The sequence below is a fragment of the Microtus ochrogaster genome, chromosome 15, assembly GCF_000317375.1.
Source record: "Microtus ochrogaster isolate Prairie Vole_2 chromosome 15, MicOch1.0, whole genome shotgun sequence".
Classification (NCBI taxonomy): Eukaryota; Metazoa; Chordata; class Mammalia; order Rodentia; family Cricetidae; genus Microtus; species Microtus ochrogaster.
In genome coordinates this window covers 6,842,754-6,870,567 of record NC_022017.1, presented here as the reverse complement: position 1 = coordinate 6,870,567, position 27,814 = coordinate 6,842,754, and the positions used below count along the sequence as shown (strand labels likewise).

The 27,814-nt window shown below is 41.5% G+C and overlaps 1 protein-coding gene across 6 annotated transcripts in view; it reads right to left on the bottom strand.

Annotated features, from left to right (window-relative positions):
* Positions 1–4,471: 4,471 nt before the first annotated feature.
* The window catches only part of Senp1 (SUMO specific peptidase 1), a 62,067-nt gene continuing 38,724 nt past the window's right edge, over positions 4,472–27,814 (bottom strand). For all 6 annotated transcript variants that reach the window (XM_026782606.1, XM_026782608.1, XM_026782607.1 and 3 more), the window contains 9 exons: positions 25,468–25,506; positions 24,215–24,299; positions 23,669–23,824; positions 22,246–22,377; positions 13,881–14,084; positions 13,113–13,192; positions 12,120–12,204; positions 11,568–11,663; positions 4,472–8,793 (listed from right to left, as the gene is read on the bottom strand). In XM_026782606.1, coding sequence (XP_026638407.1) covers positions 8,731–8,793; positions 11,568–11,663; positions 12,120–12,204; positions 13,113–13,192; positions 13,881–14,084; positions 22,246–22,377; positions 23,669–23,824; positions 24,215–24,299; positions 25,468–25,506 — 940 coding nt within the window. In that variant the 3' untranslated portion in view covers positions 4,472–8,730. The remainder of the gene's footprint in view (positions 8,794–11,567; positions 11,664–12,119; positions 12,205–13,112; positions 13,193–13,880; positions 14,085–22,245; positions 22,378–23,668; positions 23,825–24,214; positions 24,300–25,467; positions 25,507–27,814) is intronic.

Here is a 27,814-nt window from a genome sequence, read left to right as displayed (position 1 = left end):
TCTCCTCCCTCAGCGTCAGCATCCACTTTGTATGCTGACTTCCAGCTAGCCAGGTGGCTTCACTTGCACAATTGAATCTGTAATGGACAGGCAGGCCCAAGGTGGCTTCACTTGCACAACTATATCTGTAATGGACAGGCAGGCCCAAGTCCTGTCCAGGGCCCTATGTCCCCACTCTCCCTTCCAGACCTCTCTGGGCCCAGGCCCCTGTTGCCCTTGGCAGTAGTTTGTTTAATGGAGTGACTCCTGTCTGGGAGCAGCCTGGAGCACAGGACACAGGGAGACAGTTGTCCAAGCTTGCTATTTTTTTTTTTTTTAACCAGCAGAGCCAAACCACAGTAATGGGTTCAGTGGCCTGGCTGGACGCCTCCCTCATCCCTCCAACCACTATCCTGGCCCCTATTACCAATGGTCTCTGGTTTAAGACTTCTAGTTATCCACTGGAAGACCTCCTGGGTTGGAATCTGGTTCCCTACATGACAGAAGGGAGATTCGGCTTCTGTACAAGTAACTGGAGCTGAGAAAAGTTCCTGGGACCAACGGGCAGACCCATGGAGACCAGCAACCACACCATATCCTCTCTATACCCCAGGGCCTGGCACCGAGTGGGACCCGAAGTGGCTAACTGAGCGAATGGTTGAGTAGATGGTAGTAGACAGATAGACAGATGGATGACTATATAGATGGGAATAAATTCACTTGCCCATGAAGATATTTTTTATCAAAATCTTACCTGATGTCTTGACTCAAACAGAGGAAAGGGTGGAGACAGTGTGATCACCCATCACTAAATCTAAGGGAATGGTGCTAGCTCAGCCCCTCTCTGGCATGTCTCTGAGACTACCTTAGAGGTCTGGGGCTGTGGACTGTTCCACTCTCTATCCTTACTTGGGCTGTCACCCCCAAATCATTTTTTCTTTTTTTTTTAAACATTTATTTATTCATTTATTATGTATACAAAATTCTGTCTGTATGTATGCCTGCAGGTCAGAAGAGGGCACCAGACCTCATTACAGATGGTTGTGAGCCACCATGTGGTTGCTGGGAAGTGAACTCAGGACCTTTGGAAGAGCAGACAATGCTCTCAAACCGCTGAGCCATCTCTCCAGCCCCCCAAATCATTTTCTAACTAGTATATTAGACTACCCTTTTCCTGGAAGTAGAAGGAAGGGGATCAGGAGCAGCTGAAGGAGAAAGGGACAAGGTTATGTGCCACCTCAAGCTCTCCTCAGCTTCCCAGCTCCACTTAGGAGTGCTGCCATTCCCTCTGGCAGACCCCAAAGATCCCTGGTACTGAGTATCTTCGGGAGGGAAACGTCCAAAGCACCCCCAGGTCCTTGCTCTCTAAGTCTGGTTACTATTCTCTGCAAGACCTCCATCTAAATTATATCTGGAAAGCCAGGGTTTGAGGCCCAAAGAGGCTTGCCTCCCTCACTGAGTCCATGTTCTAAGCAAATGCAAGATAGCTATTGGCTCAGGGCAGCCAAGAAAGGCCTCATTAGCCAGGGCAAACAATTAGGAACAATTACCATCAAGCAAGGCCTCTGGTGAGGGTGGAAGCCATCTGTGATGAAAACTGGCCAAACCATTTGGGAAACAGCAGAGGGTGGGGGAAGGGCTGAGAGAGCACAGCCCTAGGGTCATGACTCCTCCCACTTAGCTCCTTGAATAAAGGGCAAAGGGGCTTAGTGTGTGTGTGTGTGTGGGGGGGGGAAGGGGATGGAAGACCGAGGGAGGGCTCTGGGCTCCGCATTCCTGAGATTCTCAAACTCAGGCAGAGGAAACTCACACAGACAAGAATGAGTGAAAAGACAGAATGGACCACTAGAAATGTCTCCAGACTCTGTCTCTCTGTCTCTGTGTGTGTGTGTTCCAGACTCTCTCTGTCTCTCTGTCTCTGTGTGTGTGTGTGTGCACGTGCGCGTCCCTATCGGGCGCAAACCTTGCCTGCTTCCCGAGGCTATGTGCATGGATGGGCTGGGGCCACCTGGCATCTCTGTATTTCATCACCCTCTGTCCTTAGGTTTATCTTTTTCTAGCTTAGATGAGACTCTAAAGGAAAAGGAGTGGACAGGTAGCGAAGAGAAATGACACTTGAGGACGGGTGGGAGAGGACCTGGGCACCGCCTGCCTGAAGAAGCCAGGAAACAATGAACTCAAGGCAGAGGGACTCCACCTCTCCCTCCCTTCCAAACTAAGGTGAAGAGAGGAGTAACACAGATGTGAGGACAATGGAGTGGGTCCCACTAAAGGCTCTCTGCCCAGGTTTCTTTAACAGGTTGCAAGAGGCCTTTGGTGGGGTGTTTTCCTCATGAACATGAAGCAGCCACAGGGCAGCAGCACCCCTGAGCTCCCTGCTCTTGGCTGGGAGGATGACCTGTTCAGTGTCCATGCTTCATTTTCTCATATCTGAAGCGGTGACACCAGTTCCTCGTCACAGACTGCTGAGGGGCAAGGAAGCAATGCATATGAAATGGTTGGCATGTAGATATGAGACCAGGGCCTTGAACTTTACTGCTACTATATTGTTAATACTACTGGAAGATGGCTCTAGTTGTTAAGTAGAAACAAAAGAAACAAACAAACAAAAACAAAAACCTTGAAGCCAGAGATTCTGTAGCGGATAGAATGCAGAGAAAAAGAAAATAGGAACTTAGATCAGGAGCCAGCCCAATACTTGGGAGGCTGAAAGATGCAGATCTCTGAGTTTGAGATGAGCCTGGTACACATGAATTCCAGGTCAGTCAGAGGTACATAGTGAGACCCTTTCTCCAAAACAACAAACAAACAGACAAATATCAACATCGAAGCCCTCAAGATGGAAGGCAAGGAATGGAGGCACATGATCTAATCCCAGCACTCAGGAGAACGAGAAGGATTGAAAGCCTGACTGTACAGAGAGGCCATCTCAAAAGGAGACCCGTGGGGCTAGAGGGATGGCTCCACTGTTAAAGGACTAATTACTCTTCCCGAAGTCCCAGATTCAGTTCCCAGCATCATGTGGTAGCTCAACTGCCTGTTACTCTCGTTCCTGGGGACCTGACACCTCTTTTGGCCTCTGCAGGCAAAAAGCATGCAAATGCTACACAGACATGCATGCAAAACACTCACATACATAAAATCAAAATAAATACACTTAAAAAGTGTAATAAAACTCGAATCCAAATAAAAAAAGGTGAGCTGTGATACACACTAGGGAGACAGACAGAAGGATCAGGAGCTCAGGGTCATCCTTGGCTACATAACACAATCAATAATAGCAATTCATTCACCCCTTCAACCAGCCTGTCCCCTTCAGTTGTTCTAGACACCTGGAATAGTGTAGACATTATATCAAGGGATACTTAACACAAGTCAGTAGCTAGCATCATGCCCAGATGCTGGTAAGTACAGGAGAAAAACGTGAGTGAAGAAGCTACAGACTTTGGACCGGGTGTTCCCACAGTTAGAGGAGGCAGTGAGGCTAAGGGGTCAGGTGTTAACATTAAACAGCAGGGGAGAGGAGCAGGGTGGCAGTCAGAGAGGGAGTGAGCCAGGTCCACCAGGCCACTGCAGAGACGGAAGTCTGGCCTACAGTGGGTTGACGGTAAATGCACACAGGCGGGATGAGGAACTAACATTTCCCCTAGATTTAGGAAGTGTCAGTGTGTAAAGAACAAGCACCCATCCCTTTTCCTTTGGGATTTTCTGCACAGCCATGACCAGAGAACCATCCAGGAGTAGCTGGGGAGAGGGTATCTCTTACCAACACTGGGTGTAGAACCCACTTGGAGAACAGTCTCCTTGTTTGGTGTCAGGTGGGGAACATTCAGGCAATAGCCAGTTATGTAATGAGAGTCAAGAAGTACATGGTTTAAAGATTTCATTCTCCACTCAAGCCATTGTGAGATGTTTGAAAAATAGTACGCCAAACAACAACAACAACAAAAACCTAAGTTCAAAAATCTGTCCTGCGACAACCTAGGCTCTCGTAGTAACCAAGAGATAAATGTTTCTCTGTAGTCTCACTGTTGTGAGCGTGAGCCTAGGGAAGCACTAGGTGATGTGGCGAGAAAGGCATGCAGGAAAGCAAGGAGACAAAAGGCACAGTTAGTGGAGCAGCCAGGAGTCCTGACTGCTGTGCCTGGCCTCAAGAGAGCTCTCTGGCAGCCTCTGCAGACAGGTTTAGTTTTTAAAAGCACCAGAAAGCCACAGATTTGCATGTTATTTGTGTTCCAGGCTTCATTTCCAGGTATGTGGAATGAAATGAATGAATGAACAGTATTCAGTCTCCAGGTTAAGGGGTGGATTCAGAAATCCAGACCAGAGTGAGGATCCAATCACTGGCCCAGTTTGGATCAGCAGACAGTTGGGGGATATATATGTAATGTATATATATATATGTACACACACACACATTATCTCAGATATATGAGAGGAGACAGAAACAGTCTCAGACACAAATATATTATTGAGCCCAGAGTCCCCAGTCAAAGCACAGAAGCAAAATCCACAGAATTTATTTTAAATAAATCAATTAAAAACAAAACAAAACTAGGGAGTGACATACACAGAAAAAGGTAATATCCCTGACACACCCCACCCCTGCCCTTGCTTCCACTTCAGCTTCCTTCACTATGTTAATGACAAGGTATTGTGTTTGCTTAGCTTCCCATCAGGCAAACTATAAACTTATAGACTATAAGACCCCGAGGGCAAGGTGGCCTTTATTTTCTTGGTCAAACCATCTTTCCTCTCCATTTCAGGGCTTGTAAGTCCAGTGCCTGGCCTCACCCTTGAGATACCTAGACAGGGATTCCCTGTGTTTCAGGTAAGGCAGTGCCTTTAGAGGGTGAGGCAGAGAGAGAGGTACCCATCATCTGAGTGTGCAAGAGATATCACAACAGAGAGGTATCCATCATCTGAGTGTGCAAGGGATATCACGACAGAGAGGCATCCATCATCTGAGTGTGCAAGGGATATATCACTGTCAATAAAAGGATGGAGGAGAAACCTACTCAAAGCATTCTGAAAAGCCTCTTGGGAACCCCCTTGAAGGGCCTAAGACCCCCAAATGACAGCCTGCTGGACTGAGGAGGACTGTGCTCCTCTAGATGTCACGTGGAGCTCTGTTTGTGATCTGCAGGAACCCTTTGGAGGTGATAATGAATCAGCAATCCCCCCTCACACCTCTACAATACTATCATTCTAAACTAATGCTTCAGAGAATGAGCCCTGCCAAATCCTCGGCACACAACGTAGAAGCCTGCACTGTTGATTAGAAAAAACAGAATCAACCCATTTTCCTGGCCTTGACAGCTCTAAGTGTTGGTCCATCCATGAAGGCAAATGGGGAAGTTATCCCATTCCCTCATTAGGGCTACAAAGTCCAAACAAAGATTTTAAGATAGTGTGACCAGAGAGGCTTTAAGATCAAATTGGGTGCATGTACTTAGTAGGTGCTTAAGAAAGGACTCAACTGAATGAGGGTGCCTGAGCAGAGTGGAGTCTGAGCTCTTGGGCACCTCTCTTCCACTTGCCTCCCTAGAAGTCACCAAATAACTGGTGGCCATTCCTCAGCTTAGAAGAAAAGCCGGCATCAGCATCTAGGTATGTTCTATTTAGGCAAGGTTCTGATGTAGGCCTTAATTCTACAACCAAGCCAGTACTGACATTGATCTTCAACTCCAGCTCAAAAGCATCGTACTCCATCTAGCATCAACTATGCAAGCAGAGCAAAGAAAAACAAGACAACCAAGTGCTAGTCACTTTTTACTCTCACATTGTTCAGAGCTTGGAGGATGGCACAGAGAGATCAGAGGTTACGAGTTTAAAAATAAAGGAGCTCTTTAACAAACCCTCTTCTCTTCTACTAGAGATAGTACCATAGACTGTGTAAAACCAGGTGAAGACGGGCAGCCTTGGGAAGGAGTGGGTGGAAAGGTTTTGCCAGGTTATCTGCTCTATCCCTGAAACACTAAAACAAAAAACTGCCAGTGCGAGGACAGTGAGCACAGGAGGCTAGTATGATCACACTGGCTGAAGAATAGAACCTGCTATCACAAGGAAGTACAGCCCATGTTTAGAAGAGGGAGCTGACAGCAAGTCTCCAGGCTGTATGATGGAGAAATACACTGAACACTACATAGGACTCCTGGAGTCACAGTGGATCTCAAGTCATCAACTGGATATAATTATATTCCATATCATATCACATGTTCAAAAAAAGGGAAAGAAACAAATCTTATTTCCTCTGTACACAGTCCAGGGATGACTGCTGGGACTGTGAGTTTTTTGTTGAAAAGTCTGTAACTGCCATGTAATGCTTATTACAAATATTCCTTTTGTAGGGGAGGGAAGATGGCTATGAGCACTGAACCCAGGGGAAGAGACGGAGGGAAAGGAAACAGAGGCACATTTCGTTTAAAGCAGGTTAAACAGACACTGGTAGCATACCCTCAGCCACAGAATACAGAAACATCTTCGGTCTTGGTCAGCAAAGTTCATTCTTGCATTAAGGAAGTTCCCAGGTACTCACCCTGCTCTGCTGGCTGGCTCTCAAGAATGGCTTACTATCCAAGTCTGCACATGATTCCCACTAAGCCACCCCGTCACATCTGGCCGCTCCTATTAGTCCTGGGATGGACAGTGGCCTTGGCATCTCTAGCTTGTACCTGGTACATATTTAAACTGCACTGGAGAAAGGGAGCTGACTTCAGACAGGGTCAAGAATTCCTTATATATTTTGCAAAGTGCTTTTGTTGCAAGTCTCATATTCTGCTATACATGGCAATAAATATTTGTTGCTTTGGTCCACACAAAAAGTCTCTAAGGAGATAAAACAGATATTGTCTAAAGGAACAAATAATAAACAGAGAAAACGATCTTTGATGAGCCTCAGATAATAGAAAAGCCTGAAAAGCTTGTCTTATTATGACTAGTCCAAGGTGCCACCGAGTCAGCCGCCACTTTAACTACAGTAAGTACCAAGACAATATTCCAGGAGTCCTGCAGTGAGACTGCACACCACCACAGTTTTCTAAAACAGAGTGTAAAAGGTCCCAGCGACTCATATACAGAAAGCTATTTATTTCCTATGGAAAAATAAAAGAAAAAGAAAGGGAGGGAAGAAGGAAGAAGGAAACATAAATGTACAAAGGGGTCTCTTCCTCCAACATGCAGAGACCAAGGAAGAGGGAGGACACTGGTGGCTGGAGTGGAGACGGTAACACTCAGTTTAACAATGGAATATTAAAAAAAAAATAGTTGTTGTTTTCAGATTGTAACCTGTGGTAAACATAGAAAAATGTACTAAACGAGCTTGGTATAAAACAGAGTAAAATCTTCAAATAAGCCCAAGGAAGAAGCACAATGCTGGGAAGGATGGGGCACATGGATGGGGAAGAGGAGAAAAGATTTTTATATAAAACTACCTATTACAATACAGAAAAAGTATAAAATGCTCTAGTTCTGGAACGTCAGTACAAAAGGACACTGGCACAGGATCATCTCACCATCTAAACCTTGGGCACTCTCAGAGGGTGGGAGAGATGCTAGAAAGAACAAAAGGAGTAGCAGTTTCAAAATCTCTGGCTTATCAACCTAAACTCCACCCGTTTTTAGTTGAAAATGCCGTCTACCTTGATAACCTTGACTCTTAAGCCAAAATTCATTCAGATCTTAAAATACTCTTAGGAAGTCTATAAACACCTGATACGTAGCAGTTAGTTGGTGGGAATCACTGTATGCTGGAATTTGAAAGATGAAAATAAACCTACAGACTAAATGGTGAACACATTCAGTCTTTTTTCTTTTAAAAGCACATCCCTATGAAATATATACTTCACATGTGTGTATGTGTATATATGCATGTACATACACACATATAGATAGGTATATATGTATATAAAATTCTCTGTGGTTAGAAACATATTTAAACTAACTAGCCACAGACCAACTAGACCTGTATTCATCCAACTCTGGTATTCCTTCTTCTTAGTCAGAAGGAGGCAACAGTGAAGTGGGGGCAATGTTGCTGCACTCAGCACTGCTGGGTGGGTCCTCCCCACAGCACATGCGCTAGCACATGCCAACCCCTGCTTGTAAGGAAAGGACTGCTTGCACCTTTAGGGTCTGCCAGGGCTTGTGCACTATGCTCAGAATGGGATGATACTACCAGTGATAAAACAGCTTTGAGGACAAGCAGCTGGGCTTCACATCAGGGAATATAAATAGGAAGGGTTCTGGAGGAGGGTACGTAGGCTTGTGCCTCAAAGTCCAGTTTATGCTCCCATTCCTAACTCTGCATCTTGGGAATCATATGATGTCTACGTGCTGGTGGTTTTTATCCCTACTTGCTGTCCACGCTCTTTCCTACTTCTTGATAAGGCCTAGCAACCAGAGTTTATAAGAAACCAAGATTCTTCCCAAGTTTTCCTTGGGCTCCTAATTAGGGACTCAGTGAGGCTGGAGCCCTTTGGAAACAAGACGGCAGAACTGAGGTGAAAAGCAGTCTCTCTCCAGCTAAGGGATGTCCCTCACCCCTTTCACAGCACCAAAGTTTCTTTGCAAAAATAGTATCTGAGATACAAAAGGAAAGGCAGATGTGCTTGTGAGTGCATCTCGCCTGGGCTGGTCCAGGATCAAGGGCTGCACATGAACAGGGTGAGGAGCAGCTGTTCCAAGGTCTCTGGCTGTAGATGGCAAAGGGCTGGTCCCCCACACTATCATGTCTGCTCTCTGAGACAGTCTTCACAAGAGCTTCCGGTGGAGGATCTCCCAGACCATTCGCTTCCGGAAATACGGCATGTGTTGCTGTAGGGACAGACACACTCTTAATTTCCACTCTTGTAGGCACACTACTCCTTTCTCTGTACTCCCTTTCTTCTCACAGCTTTCAACCAACAGACACAGTGACATTTCTGGTCTTCCAAACTGCTCATTCTTGGTTACATGTAGCCTTTTCTTCTCATTGTTGTTTTCTACTATTTCCACTCTGTGGCTTTAAGGAATTACAGTGCCATCATATGGAGTCATTGGGCTAAGCCCAAATGACTACAAGAATTCTGAGAATGGCACCTATCAGGTATTTTATGTTGATCTCTTAAGAGAGTATGAGACGGGGGCTGGAGAGATGGCTCAGTGATTAAGAGCATTGCCTGCTCTTCCAAAGGTCCTGAGTTCAATTTCCAGCAACCACATGGTGGCTCACAACCATCTGTAATGAGGTCTGGCGCCCTCTTCTGGCCTGTAGGCATACAGACAGAACATTGTATAATAAATAAATAAATATTAAAAAAAAAGAGAGAGTATGAGACTAAGGACTGAAAATGAAAAGTACTTTCTCAGAGAAGCGCTAAGAGAACTTCAACCACTATCTCAGTTTGGTCAAGATCCAGTTTTAGTTTTGTTTGAGATAGGCTCTCACTATGTAGCCATGGCTCACCTGAAATTCTATGTTGACCAGGTTGCCCTCTGACTCATAAGAGACCGGGTTGCTTCTGCCTCCGAGTGCTGGGATTAAAGTCATGTGCCACCATGCCTAGTTTTCCTAAGGATTTTTTAAACTCTGGGTGGTGACCCACATAAGCATCTGAATATGAAACTTAATATGTGCAGCTGTGAAAAATCTGAGAACAGTCAAAGGTTCTGAGCACACCGTGTCAAAACATTAATTCGGGCTCAAATGTACAATGGGTTGTAGGTGCTTTTGGCAGAACTCCCTGTGTCGCATGACCTCACTGCAGCTCTGACTCTGAGTATGACACACACTTCGCTCTGCATGTTCTGTGACACCACAGAATGCCAGCTAGTACCACTGGACACTGTGAACAGCAGTGTCTTTACTATATACAACATTTTCTGCTCGTACAGAAACAAAATGGTTTAACTATGAAAAACAAAAGAATTTAGTACATTTCTATCATAATTTCTTAGCATGTGATGTGATATCTAATTGGCTTACTTTTGGATTGGATTGTACTAGAATTTTGATTTTAAAAATTGCTGTTTGGGCCAGTGGGGTGGCTCAGTGAGCAAAGGTGCCTCCTACTGAGCTTGCTGACGGGAGTTTGACCCTGGGACTCGTGCGTGAGAAACAACTCCTACAAGTTGTCTTCTGACCGCCATGTGCATGTTGCTTCCTTCTCCCAAAAATTAAAAAACAAGGAAATATTTTTTTAAAAATTGCTGTTTGACTCTTACTTCAGTCATTTTGTACTACTTCTGTGCAACAGCATTCTCAGCATTGCTGATTATAAAGCCAAACTATTAAATCAACTCTGAAAACAAGGAAGAAGAGCTGTATCCCAGAACAGCAAAAATTCAGCGAAATTCAGTTCTTTATGTAAAAACAAGGATATCCATTTCATTTGTGTGCAAACTCATTTTTGCCTTTATTCACCTGTAAAGTTACATGTAAACCAGAAGTGTATTAAAATTCTTTGGTTTATTATCAGTGTGTTTCATTTAATATTTAATATATTTATATATCCAGGGTAATGCAAAAGATTTATTTATCTGTATGATATTCTCCCTGCATATATCCATGTGTATGCTGTGGTCCCTGTGAAAGTCAGAAGAGGGCAGATCTTCTGGAACTGTAGTTAGTAGTGGTTGTGTCTGGCCATGCAGGTGCTAAGACCTGAACCCAGGCCCTCTGCAAGAGCAGCAAGTGCTCTTAAACCACTGAGCCATCTATCCAGCCTCAGCAAGAAGAACAAGTTTAAAATGAAGTCGTAGTTCAAACAAAATCTAGAAAAGCCATTTACTCCAATAGAAGTAAAAAGTTAAGTCAGAAACATATGAGAATAAACCATAATAACGTGTAGTTTCAATCAACTTTGGCTCAGGACAATATACAGAAAAATGAACAGCTGCACCGAGAAAGGGGACAAGGATGAGATGTAACAAAGTACACGAGCACATTAAGTTGGGGTCTGTGGTGCTTTGGAAGAAAATGGCCTCCAAAGGGAGTAGCATTATTATGAGGTGTGGCCTTGCTGGAGGAAGTGTGTCTTTGTAGAGGTGGGCTTTGAAGTCTCCTTTGTCCAAGCTTCCCTCAGTGCGACTTTCACTGGACTTCCTACTGCCTGCAAGATGTAGGGCTCTCATATATTCCTCCAGCTCCATGTCTGCCTGGATGCCGCCATCCTCCCTGCCATGATGACAATGGACTGAACCTCTAAACTGTATTCTGCCACCTCAATTAAATGTTGTCCTTATAAGAGTGGCCATGGTTATGACAATAAAAACCTTAACTAAGACAGGGTCTATTCAAAAATCTGAATGATTTCTCTGGTTCATTTTATGCTTCTTCTAAGATTAGAGGTAAGTGAGGAGACAAGAGAACAGAGATTAAAGCTTTCTTTTAAATCAAGACTCACTATCGTAATGTGACTAAGCCAGGATGTGAACTGTCACTGTCTTCTTTGGTGCTGTGTTAGTGCAGTGTTATACACTGTGAACAGTGTTATGAGACACAACCTGAAGCATGCAAAGGAATGGCAGAGGCCACAAAACAGTTAGAAAGGCAGCTATGGGTAGCTTGGGTATCAGGTGCCTAGGCGCTGTCCTAAATGCCCACTCACCTGTGTGAAGTTGATTGGTCTGTCTTTGGTAATACAGTCAGCATATTTGCAAGCAAACATCCCACAGTCACTTCCATTCATCTGCTGCGGAATTTCCTAAAAGACAAAACAACATACTATTTTTGCAAGATTCTTTATCACTTTGACACCATTTCCCTACATTTTGAACACATGACTATGTAAGAAAAGTTTAAGGGGGGAATAAGTAGTATTTTAGTCCCACTGTTGTGTTTTACTTCATACTAATCCCACGGGGAACTATCTCAGATTTCCACGATACCTAAGCGTGTAAAAACTGGTCCTTCCACTAAGCATTAAATCGTCAAGTATTTCTCATAGGAGTAAGCAATTCAGCAAAACAGCTTGGCATTTAGAAAACAGTTTTACACAAAAAATGTTATGAGATTTCCCACAAATGATTTATCTTCCTTGAGGAACTGATAAAACTGAAGTCAGGCTAGACATGAAGCTAGAAAGCCCCTGAGAATCAAACTCTCTCCTCCCCACATATCCTAGTTTTTAAGAATTTATATGCGATCAACAAGAACATACCTGGCTCTTCTTGCTGAAGAGCTGCCAGCCATTGGTGTCAAACTCTTTCCTTTTCTTGTCAACACTTTCTTGCTTTAGGTATTGCCTAAGGCATTGGAAGAGAATGAGATGAGCCATGTGGAGCTCTGATGGCAGCTGTCACCCCCGGGATGGGGCTGGCAATCTCAGAAGCCAACTGATCAAACTCCCACCAACTGCCCACTTTGTCAACCCAGGAGGGCCAGCATCTCTGCTTCTGACTGCACGATAGTTACAGTCTTCTTCCTAAAGTTCTTCAGTCTACTAATCTTCCTAAGGAACAGTTTTTAAATATATTTTTTGGTTTGTATGGTCCTTTTAGAGTCATCAATCTAATGGATAATTTATTTAAATTATATTAAATGATTAAAAATGTCCTTAGCAGTACCAGGGTATGTATTTTAGCACTGGTAGGCTCAGATCTCCTTGTAAAGTTCAATCCAAATCAACAATTTAACAAGTACAAATTCAAGCAGGGTGTTTGATGGCACAAGTCTTTAATCCCAGCCCTTAGGAGGCAGGATCTCCGAGTTTGAGGCCAGTCTGGTTTACAGAGTGAGTTCCAGATGCATAGCAAAGAATAGGTGTTTTAGAAAAAGAAGCAAATAGAACATAAGAGACTTGCATTCCAATTTCTAGGTGAGCCACTCACTAAGTATTAAGACCCAAACAAACCAAAAGTCACCTCTGTGGGACTTGATTTTTTCATCTAAAATTTCAGAAAGCTGATTTAAATGAGTTATTAGCTTAATCTCTATGTATAGAATTACTCGGTATTTTAATGTGTCAAGATAACATTTGCCCTCATTAACACATATTGTAGTATTATAATTACTACACTCTACTTGAATTTAAAATATGCATTTATATGAGATATGACAAGTCATGTCTCTGAAGGTATCAGACAACTGAGTTTGACTGCTGGAAAGACAGAGAAAGCAAAAACAATTTTGTCTGTCCTCAACTCGCACTTACAGGAGGATCCTGCAGGCTTCATTGTTTATTCCACCCATAGAATCATAGTAGGTGACACTCTTCTTTCTAAAGTCTATGACCTGGGAACAAACAGAGCAGTGAGGACAGTGCTGCAGCATCAGCTTTCCCTCCCCGACTTTCTGTGACACTGTGAGAAGCTGGGTAATGTTCTGTCCTATGATCATGTAGAGTGATACCGGGGCTCATCAATTGGTGGCCTAGAAATTAGCCTAAAAGATTTTTCTACAGCTCAGTTTTCCCGTGATCAACAACACATGATTCAAAGAAAACTAGTTAACTATCTTAAGATCATTTTCACAGTTTAAGAAAGATGATGACAAGATTCTGGGTTTGTCTTTAATCTTTATTATTTTCTTTTTGGATTGATGTCTTTTAAACATAATTCAAAACAGAATATAAAATAACTTTTAATAACATCAATTTGATGTATGCATGTTCCCAGAGTCATAAAAATACACAAAGCAAGTCACAGCTAGGCAGGAAGTAGTAGCCCAAGCTGGAGCTGGCAGCATCACGAACACGTTTCCCCTTGTCTTTACGCTGAGGTCAGTAGCTGGTCTACAGCTGCCAACACCAAGCATCTCCTACTCTAATGGGAAATTCACTCATTTACCTGATTTTTAGCCAAGTTATCACTACTAAATCCCACTTTTCCCTATAATCAAGCAAAGATGTAGAACTAGTGACCCTCTATGTTGTCTTTGTAGATTTCTTTTTCATGTCACCAAAAATAAAGGAGCTACTCACAGCTAGACACCAGTGCACACCCAAGTGAATGGGCACCAGAAGAATGTCAACAGAAAACACATCCACTTTCTTTGTCCAACGTTTCACCGCCTGATAACCAGCTGTTTTTAGCTTAGTGAAGAAAAAGGTATTAAACGCATGTACACTTGGAAATCCCTTCTCTTTACTGCGCTCCATCAGCATATTCATGTAGAAATTAATGATCTGCAGGAAGACATTACACATCAGAACAGTCCAAACAGTGGCACGACAGGCAGAGCAGCCGTTACACTGAATAATCGGTATGCCATTCACATGTTTATGTATTATGTTTTGAATCACAACCGACTCAATGAATTCTCCAATAGACAGACTTAAAATATCCAGTTTTTACTTAATATAAAGTTTATTAATCAAACTTCTGAAAGTATCAAACCACTGAGTTTCACTGCTGGTAAACAGAGCGAATAGGCAGATTTAGTCAGACTTGTAGAACACGGAGAGGAAGGAGGAAGGTGAGGCTTTAGAGGAAAGGAAATGAAGGCGTGCACTGGCAGTGTTTCTTTAACGTTTCTGTACTGAGTAAGAGGATCCCGATCTCAGTTCTTATTCCCCATACCCTTTTCTCCTTCCTCTCTCCCTCCCCTCTACTTTTCCTTTCCTTTTCTCTCTTCTTCCTTTGCTCACTTCCTCTGTTTAGACAGTTTCACTCTAGCAGTCTGGACTCAACTCCCTATACGGTGGAAGTTAGCCTTGAACCTGTGGAACACCTCCTGTTTGAGACTTGAGTGTTGATATTAAAGACTTGCAATGTGACATAAAATCCGGTTCCATATTCAAAGCCATATTGGCCACATGGCAGGGGCATGCAGCTTCGGTTTCAAGCAGATCTAAGCAAACAAAAAGCCAGGAGGTAAAGTAGGAAAACGCCTGCAATAGTACAGCAATTTCTCTTAGGAGCGAGACATGATATAGTGTAAAATTGTTTTCTCTTAAAGTCACAAGCATGAAGAGATCAGATGTTTAGCTTTCTCAGCTCCTGACTTCAATAGCAAGTATGAGTATGTAAATTAAAATGCTTGACAGAAGAGGAGATACTTTATCAACTTGATGGAAGTGGATTCTTTCTGTCAACAACGCAGTGTCTTCTCTACAGTAACTATGCTGTCTACAGTTCCTTTAGGTCCAGGACTCTCTGGTACTAAATCTTGAAAGGGCCAAAGATTACAGCATAGTTACTTTATGTGGCTAGCTACGTCCAGGCCAGTGTCTGTCAACTGAAAAGGAATGAATGGGCTAACTGAGCCACAGCTTGGAAATATGACTATGAAAACAGGCACATTTTTCAGAATTTTTTTTTTGAGGAATGGGAAAATTCCCCTGTACTTTGACAAATATTTACACACCAGGATGCCAGAGCAGTGAGCCACTGTCCAACAGCAAGGAACACTGCCAGGAACACAGCGAGCATGGTCTAGAGCAGAAAGGGCCTATAGATAGAGATGCAGAGGTGGCTTCAGGGAAACTGCATTAAGAGCTCTTAGGTGATGGGGGCCAGCTCTGAAGACACTGTTCTGCCTGTAGCTCTGATCACTGTGCACCAGGACCCTGAGGAAGCAGAGGACTTAGGTTGTGGCTAATTCTGTGTCCTGAAGCTAACTGGTTCTTACTTGTTTGAATAATGAAAAGGAATCAAGGTACAGTCAAGGTACAGATGGTAAGCTTTCAAATCTAGGTATTCAATTTAACTGCCAGAAAATAATGGTCCTAAGTAATGTATCTGTTTGTGCAACACCCACTAAGACAGGCATACCTGCCCAGCAAGCACAGGTTTCTAGAGAATAAATTACAATCTCCATTGAGAGAAATTAACCAGAAGTAATGGGTAAGTTTCCTTTCAGAGAATTAGGCAGAATCTACCTAATCTACTATGTTATCCATGTTATACTTATACATACAACTATTATAAACATATATTGTAGTTATATATTTACTATACCCAAAGCCACAATATACAGGCAGATAACCAGATAGTCACTGATAGTCAAACCTTTTTGCAGGGGCTGGTAGGTTACATACTTTATCAGACAATAAGCACTAAGGAAAAAAGGTAAAAGAACACGGGCAGAGAGATAAGGAGAGCCAACCACACAAAGCCATGCAAGTATTTCTCTCCCAGTTCCCTACCAGAGCTAGCACTTCTGCTATCCTTGAATTTTTTTTTTTTAAAAAGGGTGGGGGTTGACATGTTACACATAAGTATCCTACTTTTCAGAGGGAAAAAGTTCTAAAAACTAAACATGTTTCTAAAAGGGTTTTTCTCACTCCCTGAAAGAACCAACTATAAAGCTAGATTGATGAAAACAGAGAATCCTTTCTTCATTGCTTGGGTATTGACTCCATCCAAAGCTTTTTTTAATGGGGAAGGAAATGGTTCTTCCCACTAGTCAATAGTTAATTAGCTCCCTGGAATGATCTGGGTTCCCTTCCATTTTCCCTATATCCTAGCAGAGGGAGTCTGGTGGCCTCAACATTCCCTCCTATTAGCTAAGAATTAGATATCTAAGCTGAGTTTAGATACAAGTCTCTCTCCTCAAGTGAGGAAAACTGCCATAGTTCAGCCAAGACACAATCATACTCAAAATAAGACACACAAAGAATCCTACATGTCATTCCACAGTGGGGGACTGGGGATAAAGGGGAAAGAAATGAGAGAAGGGATCATAGTGTTCAAGATGAAAGAGAAACAGAGATGTCACAACGTCTGCCCGTGTTTTATAAAAACAAAGGTCCCTCCCTTCTCCACTGGAAGAGTTCTCTCTGACTCAAGAGTCTCTTAGCCCAGCAAGTCTTAAATCCCCTTTAAAAAAAAGGGGCTAAAGTATGCCAGTCCTGTGCCTTACTGTTTGTCCTGCCACTAAAGCACATCTGAAAGCCACTGCTAAGCTTGTTAGTCTACTGGCCACCCTTTTCCTACTGTCTGAAGAGCCTTTGCTGGGAGCCTGCGTGTCTAAGCAGCCTTCTTTGAGGTTAGGGAAACTGTTTGCAGTGCTTTGTTCCTTTTCTATTTGATGCGCTGCCAGCCTAACACTGCAAAGAGGCTCCTCTTTAAGGAAAATTCTAGTTCTTTCTTTTTTAATTAAAAAACTATTTATTTTATGTATATGAGTGTTTTTCCTGAATATATGTTGTGTATCACTTGTGTGTGAATCCCCTGGAACTGGAGTTACTGATGACTGTAAACTGTGGTCCTAGAAACAACAATTTTACTCTGATGGCTTCATTCTCATGGATGCATCAATGTGGCAGGTCTATCATATTCACTTATTTATCTTCATCTCTTAGTTTCTTTCCTTTTTACATAGGTTATCCCTTCCCTATAAACAAATTTACTGTCAGGATTAAATTTTGTGGGCTATTTCCTCTCTACCTAGCATTACTAGAATTTACTAGTAATTTCCCGAAAAAAATTATCAACTATGACCACTATCACCGCCCTTTCCATTATGTATGTGTGTGGGGGTGAGGCTAAAACCCAGGGCCTTGTGCAGGTAGGCAGGAGCTCTATCACTGAGTAAATATTATGCCTGGACTTCCACTAAATATTGTGTTCTACAAGTTAGAACTCTTGACTAAAATGCATGAGCTCCACCTCTAGCTCTCAATTCTGCCAGAAAAATCCATTGAGCATGGAACTTCCTTATAGCCTTACTGTTTTACTTTCCTACAACCAACCAAACAGGAATACTGTCTCTACATGAAGGCTACTGCAATGCTGAAGAGCTGAAAGGCTTTTTTCTTCAAAGACGAGGCTTACAAATGGTGGCCCCGCTGGGTAGCAGCCTGTGTACTTGCAGTCTGCTATGTAGACTCTACCTCAGTTCCTCCCTCTTCTCCCATTTGCTGTGAGATTTCCCCAAGACCTTTCCTTCCCTGGTGAAGTTACAAATACCACATTCTAATATTTCAGTATTATTTTACTTTGGAAACAACTGGTTAATTGGTGTGAGTTTTGCAAAGTAGACTCCTGCCCCCAAAAGGGTTACATATATCTTCTTGCTAGTTTCCAGTTCACCATGTAAATTAGTTATTAGCAATGATTTGGAGACTAGGCTCTTGGAGGACAAATGAAAGCAGGAAATGTACCAGTTTCTTCACTCAGTCTCTGCTTATTCTATCAGCTACTTAGGGAGAGAGGAGTGTTGGAGTCTTTGGAGCAAGTACAGCCTCGTTTTCTCCTACTGCTCTTGGTTCTATCAGTTTTGCTTCCCATGTTCTGAAAGTTACTGAATGTGTAAGGATTTAGGCTGTGATGCTCCCCTAATGAAGTGGTCTCTACTGTGAGATCATTACCACCACTAACAGTTCCCAACTCTTAAATAATAAAATAAGCTTTGTATACTTTAACAGCCACTTGACTTCTTTAATTAATGTTTGCATGGTATAACTTTCCCATCCCTTAATTTGTAAACCCATCCGTACCCTTACATTCAGAACAGGATCTTGTATGGTTGGTGTGTGGCTTACTACAGAGCATGTAGCTAACACACACAGGTCTTGGGTTCAATTCCTAGGCATGCAGGAAAGGATGCTTCTTATAGACAATTTTCTTTTACCCAGTCTAACAATCTCTACTTTCAAACTCAATGCTTTTTAAAATTTTTTTTCATTCACACTTGTTTAATATGATAGCAACTATCCAAGGTTAATCTCTTGAGTTATGACTATAACAAACTAAGATGCAAAATTTACAGCCTACTTCAAAGAGCAAGTAAAATAACTCATTAATATTTTAATATGGACTATAAACCAAAAATGACATATTTTGGATATAACTAGCTTAAATTAAACATTTATTTTATTTAGTTCTTTCTCTTTTCTTCTAGTGCTAGAGGTCAAAGCCACAGCCACATGCATGTAAAGCAAGCATTCTACCAACTGAACTACATCCCAGCCCCTCTTCCAAAAATGATACTACTATTCAATTTAAAGTAAGATACATGGCTCACACTGTATTTCTACCAGACAGGGCTGGGCTAGATCATTTTGATTTGACAGATATGGCTGAGTTAAATCCATTACCACACTCCATTTCCATGTTTGTATGGTTTCTTCTTTTCTATCTTTTCCTCCTTTGGGTTTTTAGTTGCACGTTAGCTGGGATATTACTTATAAGTACACCTCTGCTCTTGTCACTGCTCTGGGATTTGATCTTCGTAGGTTTTCAATGACATCAGTCTATGTTCATATTATACTACTACATTTAGAAGGGAGATCTGACAGTAGTTAGCATCAACTCCATTTTGTTTTCTCCTTTATGCTATAATTATCAAACATTTATTTCTAACATCAGCTCCACTAAAACAGTATGTTGTTCAGTTTGGTTTTAATCAGTGTTCTTTTAGAGATGAAAACAGCCTAATCTCTTTACTCGTTTGCAGGCTGATTTTCATTCGATGTTCTTATGCCCGAGGAACATGGAACATTTCTTCCTGCTGGCAGTGAATTCTCTCAGCACTATGTTAAAAGCAGAGCTTTCAGCGGGCTAGACAGCTAACTCCCTGGGTAAAAATGCTCGCTGCCAAACCTGACAACCTGGGTTCAATCCCTGGGACCCACAAGGTGGAAGGAGAGAGCCAATCCCCACCAGTTATGCTCTGACTTCGCACGCACTCTGGTGTGCACACATTACAAGGAATAAAAGTAAAAGAGCAAAGCTTACTTTGAAAGGATATGTATTGGTTACAGCATTTATCATAATATTTGTTTTTCCTCTTCAGTATTTCAAATGTCTTCTGGCATGTGTGGTTCCTAATAAATTATTCTTTGTCCCTCTGCACTTAATATACCTCTTTTTTTTTTTTTTGCTAAAATTATACATTTTAGCATAACATTTCTTCTACTTTGGATATGTTTGATTTCATAGAATCAGTTCCTAGGCTTCAAGTTTAGGACATTTTTATCACTAGTTTCTTAAACAGATTTTTAGATGTTGCTAATGACTTTATTTCTCATGCTAGGATTCCAACTGCAAAGTCAGGCTGTGTGATAACATCCCAGAACTCACTGATGGTCTCGCCAGCTTTCTTTTTCCATGTTTCACCTTGGGTATCTATTGCTGTATCTCCACAACCATGTTTTTATAAACTATAGAGACCACTGCTGTATACATTTACGCAATGTATAGAAATTGTTGTTATTTGTTTTTTTTTTTTTTAGAATACTGGTTGAAAGGGTAAATCTTTCCCCTTTTATAATATCCTGAGCAGAAACAAAACTAGTTTTATCTGTACAAATACCTAAACACGTATTTTTAAATTTATTTAATGATCTATAAAACAATACTCAAGTGGCTAGAGAACTGGTTCAGCAGCTAAGAGCACTGGCTGCTCTTTCAGAAGATCTGGGTTTAATTCTCAGCACCTACAGAGTGGCTCTCGAGAGTCTCTAACTCCAGTCTCAGAGAATTCAGCACGCTCGTCTGGTCTTTGTGTGCAAATATAGATACTCTTGTATCTATATTTGAGGGAAGAACAGAATTGAAAAACTATGAGCTACTTGCAAAAGACTGGATATTCATAATTGAAAAAGAAAAGTATCTGTAAAATAGACATCAGAATTTAGGTGTATCTAATAGTGCATCAGAATGCTGGCTGTTTAAGCATAAGAAATTTGATTCTTTTACACTGGTGCTTCTTAAAACAGTTCTTGTTTTCATCTTTACACCTGTTTTGAGAGCTAATTCTCTGAACTCAAAAGAAAAGCACTGCTGCAAACACTCCAGGCATGTGTGACAGGGCTACAGTAGAGAAGGACCCTCTCCTCCCCCAATCGATTCTAAATCACACAATTCCCATTAATTTTCCATGCTTCAAGTCTAGCTTCTCATAGGTCTGGGAAATGGAAACTATCCTGATGAATGCTGCCTCTGTAAGGAATTTCTGAGCTTACGGCCACAGTGAAGGGCAAGAATTCAGCTTATATCCTACTCACTGCTGCCCCCTAGGTTTGGCATAATTTATAATAAACAGGCTAAAATCCTTTAGGAATAATTGACATTCTTTTCCAGCAGTGACAGGAAAAAGAAAAATGGTGATTACAAACCAAAAACAATTTATAAGAGAACACTTTTGATTATTATTGAATTTTGTTCTCCTTGATAATTCAGTGAGCTCTTCTCCACTGTAAATTTAATCCAGTTTTCTAATACCTGAAGAGTCAAAAGGTATTTCTGATAGAGACATCAAATCATACGTTCCTTACTATTGCTAGTCAAAAAAATGTACTCAAAGAGTGGCAAGCCTCTGAAATTTTTTTTTTTTTTTTAGTTTTTCGAGACAGGGTTTCTCTGTGGCTTTGGAGCCTGTCCTGGAACTAGCTCTGTATGGTCTCGAACTCACAGAGATCCGCCAGCCTCTGCCTCCCCAGTGCTGGGATTAAAGGCGTGCGCCACCATCGCCCTGCTAAGCCTCTTAAATTTTTATCTCATAAACTAATCATTGTCACAGACAATGGAGCAGTTCAGCTGACCCCAAGGGAATCAACATCTTGGGCGTGATGCATGGTCTGAAGTTCTACACATCTAATTCCATAACAGATCCAATTCAAGACTCTGAGGCAGTGATCTACAATGAACACCAGTGTCTGCTATTTACTATAACATCTATGACCTTGGGAGTTTCTCAATTGCCCCATGCTTTGTCTTTTACATGCTCAACTTGTCATATGTACACAATAATAAATAAAAAGTAGGAATAAATCCTTCTAAAGTGAAACAGGTTTTTAAAAGTTTAGGATGAAGACAAATCAATTTAAAGACCATGCCATAATTAATATATTTAATTGGAATTGGGAGGTGAAGACACTCCCCCTCTTGGTATATATCAACTGCATAAAAATATTTTTTTCACTGTCAGCTTTAAAAACGTCATGAACAAATGAAGGCTACCCCAGAAAGCTTATCATATACAATGTAAGCAACCTAAAGCCAGATGAGGAAAAGGAAATGGACCTGGTTTCTGCCTAGAATTCCCAAAGTAGTCCCTCATGCTGCAATAAGGTCAGACATTAAATATTTGCTCAGAAATATGAACTGCAGAGCAGGTGCCTCGAGCAGAGTGAGAATATCCCTGTGTGGATGGCCTTTCCTTCAGCATCTATAAGAGCGGATGGAATCAGGAACACTGAGTCTTTAAAGCACACAAAAGCATGGAGCTTGTTAAAAGGCTTCGCTTCTCTGTACCACATTCGTTCATACTGAGAGCTTGGGAGAGGGGTTCAGATGCAGGTCATCTAAGAACCACATTTCGAGAAACAGTGAGATAATGCTTTCAGTTTTCATTTAATATTTACTTACTATTTGCATATAAAGTAAGTGCAAGGTTACCTCATCATTGAGCCAGTTCAGATGGTTTAGAGTTTGCATATCTTTGCGTGTAATGGTCAAACGGAACGCTTCACTGAGGACTTCATCCTGGTTACCATTACGAAATACATTCTTTATTTCTTTCTCCATTTCCTAAAACAAAAAATGGTACATAATGGTTTGGCTTCTCCCAAGTCTCCAGCCAATTACCACAGCCAATACTTCTGAGTTTACTGTTGTCGGTCTGCATCTAACGTTTTCTTCCTCATTACTCCCTCCCACCAGCCTTACTCCTTTCTTTCTCACACAATATTCAGGTCCTTGTTTCATCAGTTCCTGAAGACCGAAATAAACTTTGCTCAAACTTTCCAAGATCTTTAAAGGACTTCTTTATGTTTTATATTTCTGGTTCAAATGGTTTCCCAAGACAGAAGCTTACACAAAAGGCACCATGTAGTAAAGGTAGCATCTTTTAGTTAAGTTAGATGCACTTTTCACAAACAGTATTTTGTTTAACTTTTAAAGATAAAATATGGAATTTAATACAACTGTAAGTATGTGAGGAAGAGACCTGGTCAGTCGTTCTCATCAACTTAATACCATTAGACCCAATATGGACAAGTTCAACAGAACCACCATATACGGGCTGCCCATGCATGCTTCAGCATTGCCAGGGCATAAATTTCATTTTTTTTTCAATAAGTATGTGATGATCACTGGTTACATGCACTTCTTTTCATCTTAATAGTGCTGAAATCAAACTGAGGACCCAGGCCTTGCACATGTGAAGCAAACACTCTACCACCAAGCTGCATCCCAGGTCCAATGTTCTGAAAAAGGCATGAACATAAGACTTCTAAGTATTTTCAAAAATGTTCACAACAATTATTGCTTAAAAAGCAACATTACAAAAACAATGTATGAAAATATCATAATGAAACCCATTTCTTTGTATGCTAATTAAAAAACAAGACAAAACAAAAACACAAAAAGAAATAGTATTTCTTAGCTTTTATAACACAATGTGTTATAAAACGATTTCCTATCTGAGCCTGGCGGTGCAGCCAGCATATATAAAGTGGTGGGCTCATAATACAAATACAAGTATGACTTTATGAATAAACCTAGTAGGAGACACTGCTGAATTGTTTGGATGACCCACGCAGCCTTTCTAAACAAAGGGCAGCTGTAGATTTTCTTTTCAACACAGGATTTAACTGTGTAGCTCTGGCTGGCCTGGAACATCTATGTAAACCAGGCTGGCCTCAAATGTAGAAATTCATACGCCTCTGCTTCTGGTATGCTGGGATTAAAGGTGTGTGCCACAACACCTTGCTCTACTGAAGGAATTTTTTCTTTTCTTTTCCTTTCTTTCTTTTTTTTTTGAGACAGGGGTTTCTCTAGTTGTCCTGGAATTTGCTTTGTGGACCAGTATGTACTTTACCTCTGTAATTTCAGGAAATTCGTTTTCACTATCAGTTAGCTCATGACTTTTTTTCCCCGTTTCCTGGGCGACTGTGACAGGAATCTCCTTTTCAAGAGGTACACGAAGGTGCAGTTCTATGGAATCAAGTACTGCATGTTCCTGTTCCTGCAATCTCTGGAAAGAGAACTTTAGAATGAGTGGGACAAAGAAATCTACCACTTGACTTCTGTGAGGTGAGTCAGTCTGCACATCAGCCATTTACAGTAACTGCTGAGCTACAGCAGGAGCATAGAGCCATCACTCAAGCACAGCTAACCTCCCCGACAGCTCCAGCCTGGATATGCTATTTAACTTATTGTCTTAAAGAGATTACATTTACTTTTATTTTTTATGTATGAGTGCTTTGCCTGTACAAAGTGTACCAAGTAGGTGCCTGATTTCTGAAGAGGCCAGAAGAGGGTGCTGGGAACAGAAGCTGAGTCCCTTGTAAGAGCAGCAGGTGCTCTTGGTTGCCGGGCCGCCGGTGCAGTCCTTATTTTAATCTTAACACTTCTTGTTTCTTACCTGGTTTTGAAGCTGCAGTGCCAGTGCTTTCTGTTCTTCAATCTGGCGCAATCTTTCCCGGGCTCGAGAATCATAAACACTAGTTCTAGAGAATGGAGAGAGGAGAGTCAGACCAGCGTCTCAGCCCAACCACATCTCTGCAATGCACTGCAGGTATGCAGCGTTAAATAGAGCTCACAGTACAGATTCCACTCAAAGCTCACCACATGGACATGTTAAGACATAGTAAAACAACATGGTTATTTAAACTATTCTACCATGTTTACTGGAGTCATTTAAGTATAATAGGTGTGACTTCTGTAAATAAAGCCTCGTTTCAAAAGTGTGCCTCTTAAGGAGGCTGGTGAGAGTAAAGCTTCATTAGAAATCCACAAGCAGAACTGGGTCCTAGAGAAAACAGTACACTGTCAAGGCTACAGCTAAATACTATGTATTTAGACTCGCAAAGACCAAGGGCTGATGAGTACTGAAAAGACTTTGGTGCTTGAAATTAAATGCTTTCAATAATTTCTCAAACTCTGTAAAAACTCAACAGTTTATCTAATAACAAAATAAATGCATTTACTTTAGCCAGGGGGTGGTGGCGCACGCCTTTAATCCCAGCACTTTGGAAGCAGAGGCAGGCGGATCTCTGTGAGTTCAAGGCCAGCCTGGTCTATAAGAACTAGTTCCAGGACAGGCCCAAACCTACAGAGAAACCTTGTCTCGAAAAACCAAAAGAAAAAAAAAAAGGCATTTACTTTTCTTTTTATACATAGCTAACTTTGGAATATTTTCCAATTCAATTTAGCTTCAGCAACTGTTACATAGTTGACAAATTGACAAATAAAAAAATAGAAATCTCCTAATTGGGGCTGAAGAGATGGGCTCAATGGTTAAGAACTTCAGAGCACTTGGGTTCAATTCCCAGTACCGATATGGAGGCTCACAAAACTCTAGTTCCAGAAGACCCTGCACCCCCTTCTGGCCTCTGTGGGCACTGCATGCATAAGATGCACACACACAGGCAAAACATATCAAATAAAAATACATAAAATCTGGAAAAAAAAACTATTATAACTCTAAGAGAATCTTAAAAACCTAATACCTGAAAAGTACAAATACATTTTTTTTTTCCTAGACAGGGTTACCCTGTATCTCTGGCTGTCCTGGAACTCTTACTGAGTAAAAACAATTAGGATAACTAGTTGTTTGATTTCTTTCTAAATGAAAATGAAACGAGAAGAAAAATAGTATCAAAAACAATAACTTACAATTCTTTGATCCACAGCTCTGCCTGGAAGAAAGTAGGACTAGAGATGGGGAAAGAAAATAAACAAGAGTTAGAAATTAAAAAATTTTCACCAAAAGCAATAGTTCCAACAGTTTGTAAAATTACTTTGCAATTATGGAATGAAAGATAGCCAACTGACACAAAGTAACTAACTGAAACTTAAGAACATGAACACTACACACGTACTAAAGGATGAGCCAGTGCTCAGAGGGGAATGAAGTGCAGCCCAGTACTCTTGTATGAGACATGCATATGGCAAAGGGAATCACTGAGCTAAGGCAGAGACATGCACACCCAGCTACTCTAGAGATGGCAGGCCTACTTGTGGGCACCCAAAGGAGAAACACTGAGTAGGGTCACAGGAATGCTAACTGTTCCAACAGCTTTTCCCCTCTCAACTGCTTTATCTCTTTGCAAACCCCTAACTAAGGGATCTACCACAGATGTTAGAAGAACAAACATTCTTCCAAAGGAATCCTTTGAGGTCCATAAAAACAAGTAAATACAGCATCCAAATGAAAGTTAGGAGACCTAGTTCCATTTAGTTCTGTGATTCTAAGCAAGTCACTTCACCTCTATGGGCTTCAGCTTCAACTATGTAAACTACAGAGAGGTTAGCGTTCTTTTGGTCCCTAGTCACCCTTAGGCTGCGACTTGGCACTAAAAATACTGTTCTGCCTCGTCAGTGTCATTAGATTAACGAGAGCTGAGTATCTGTGGCAAAATGAACACCTGATATAACAACCAAGTCCAAAATCTTCAGTAGCAGTGTAGTTTTAGTGTGTGACACAAATAAAAAGAATCAACATGAGATGTTTATTACATGATACAAAGATGCAAAAAGAATTACCCATGATTCCTCATGAATTTATCTGCACTCCTTGATTGAGAATAAAGATTTTTTTGTCTATTTATAAATTACTGTATCCTCTATAACTGTCTGGTACAGAGCAGACCCATGACTGCTGAATAAATGAATAATGTAGGGGCAAGTACTTCTCTTCAATGGACTCAGGTATCTGTTGGCTCAGGAAGGACAATTATAAGGGAAACTGAATTTCTACAGAGATTTAAAAGTATTTCTTATATAAAGAGGCATACAGTAGTAAGAGCTACAAGCACAGAGCTGTTCTTTAGTGCTCTGTATGTAAAACTGCTCTAGTAGTTTTACATATTGTTAAGCCTCATGAAAATCTCCATATTAGTTCATCTTCAATATAATATGTAACATGAAATTATATTACTCATACTTTATAAAAAACAAACAAAACCACCCTGAGGTTCAGAAGGACAAACTATATTGAAACAACAAGTATTAGCTGTCCAATTCCAAAGACTATGCTTTTTCCTCTCATGCTGAAATGTATTTCAGTATGCTAACACATTAAACAACAAGGAAAACTGAGAACTTGGACTATTCAAGGGGGCGTTTTGGGCTTTCTGAGAAGACCTCTTATTTGGGAAAGATTTACTTACTAAGCACCCACCACTTTGAGGCACTACAATTAGTACTGGGGAGTTACATGCAAAGACATTAGTAGTAAAGATATAGGGAAGGTGGAGTATTTAATGTCATCTGGGGATTCAGACACCACCTTGAAAAAAAAATAACACCTGATTCAGATTTTGAAAAGTCATAATTGGGGGGCTGGAGAGATGGCCCAGAGGTTAAGAGCACTGACTGTTCTTTCAGAGGACCAGGGTTCCATTCCCAGTACCCACATGGCAGCTCACACTGTCTGCGACTCCAGTTCCATAGGATCCAACGCCTTCACACAGTCATATATGAAGGCAACAACACCAATGTGCAGAAAGAAAGAAAGAAAAAAAGAAAGGAAGGAAGGAAGGAAGGAAGGAAGGAAGGAAGGAAGGAAGGAAGAATTAATCAGTGGTCAAGCAAAGAAAGGGAATCCCAGGCAGAAGAATCAAGAGTGTATGAAGTACAGAGGCGCGGATGCTACATTCTGGGAAAGCAAGGCAGGCCCTCACCATAGGAAGCTAACTGAAGGGCGGTGGCTGAAACTAAACTAGAAGGCAACGAGCCAAGTCTTGAAAAAGCAGACTTTAACCTAGCCAAGGACACCACTCCATCTGCCTTGTAAAACCTCTCACATTTCTAGTCATTTCTAGGAGAAATCCCACATAAAGGAAAGGCACACACAGTCAAGAACCAATGGGAAAGGGAAAGTACTCTATCTAATATCAGCTTCTCCCAGGAAAGAATACTAGCTTCTGGGCGGTGGTGGCACACGCCTTTAATCCCAGCACTTGGGAGGCAGAGGCAGGCGGATCTCTGTGAGTTCGAGACCAACCTGGTCTACAAGAGC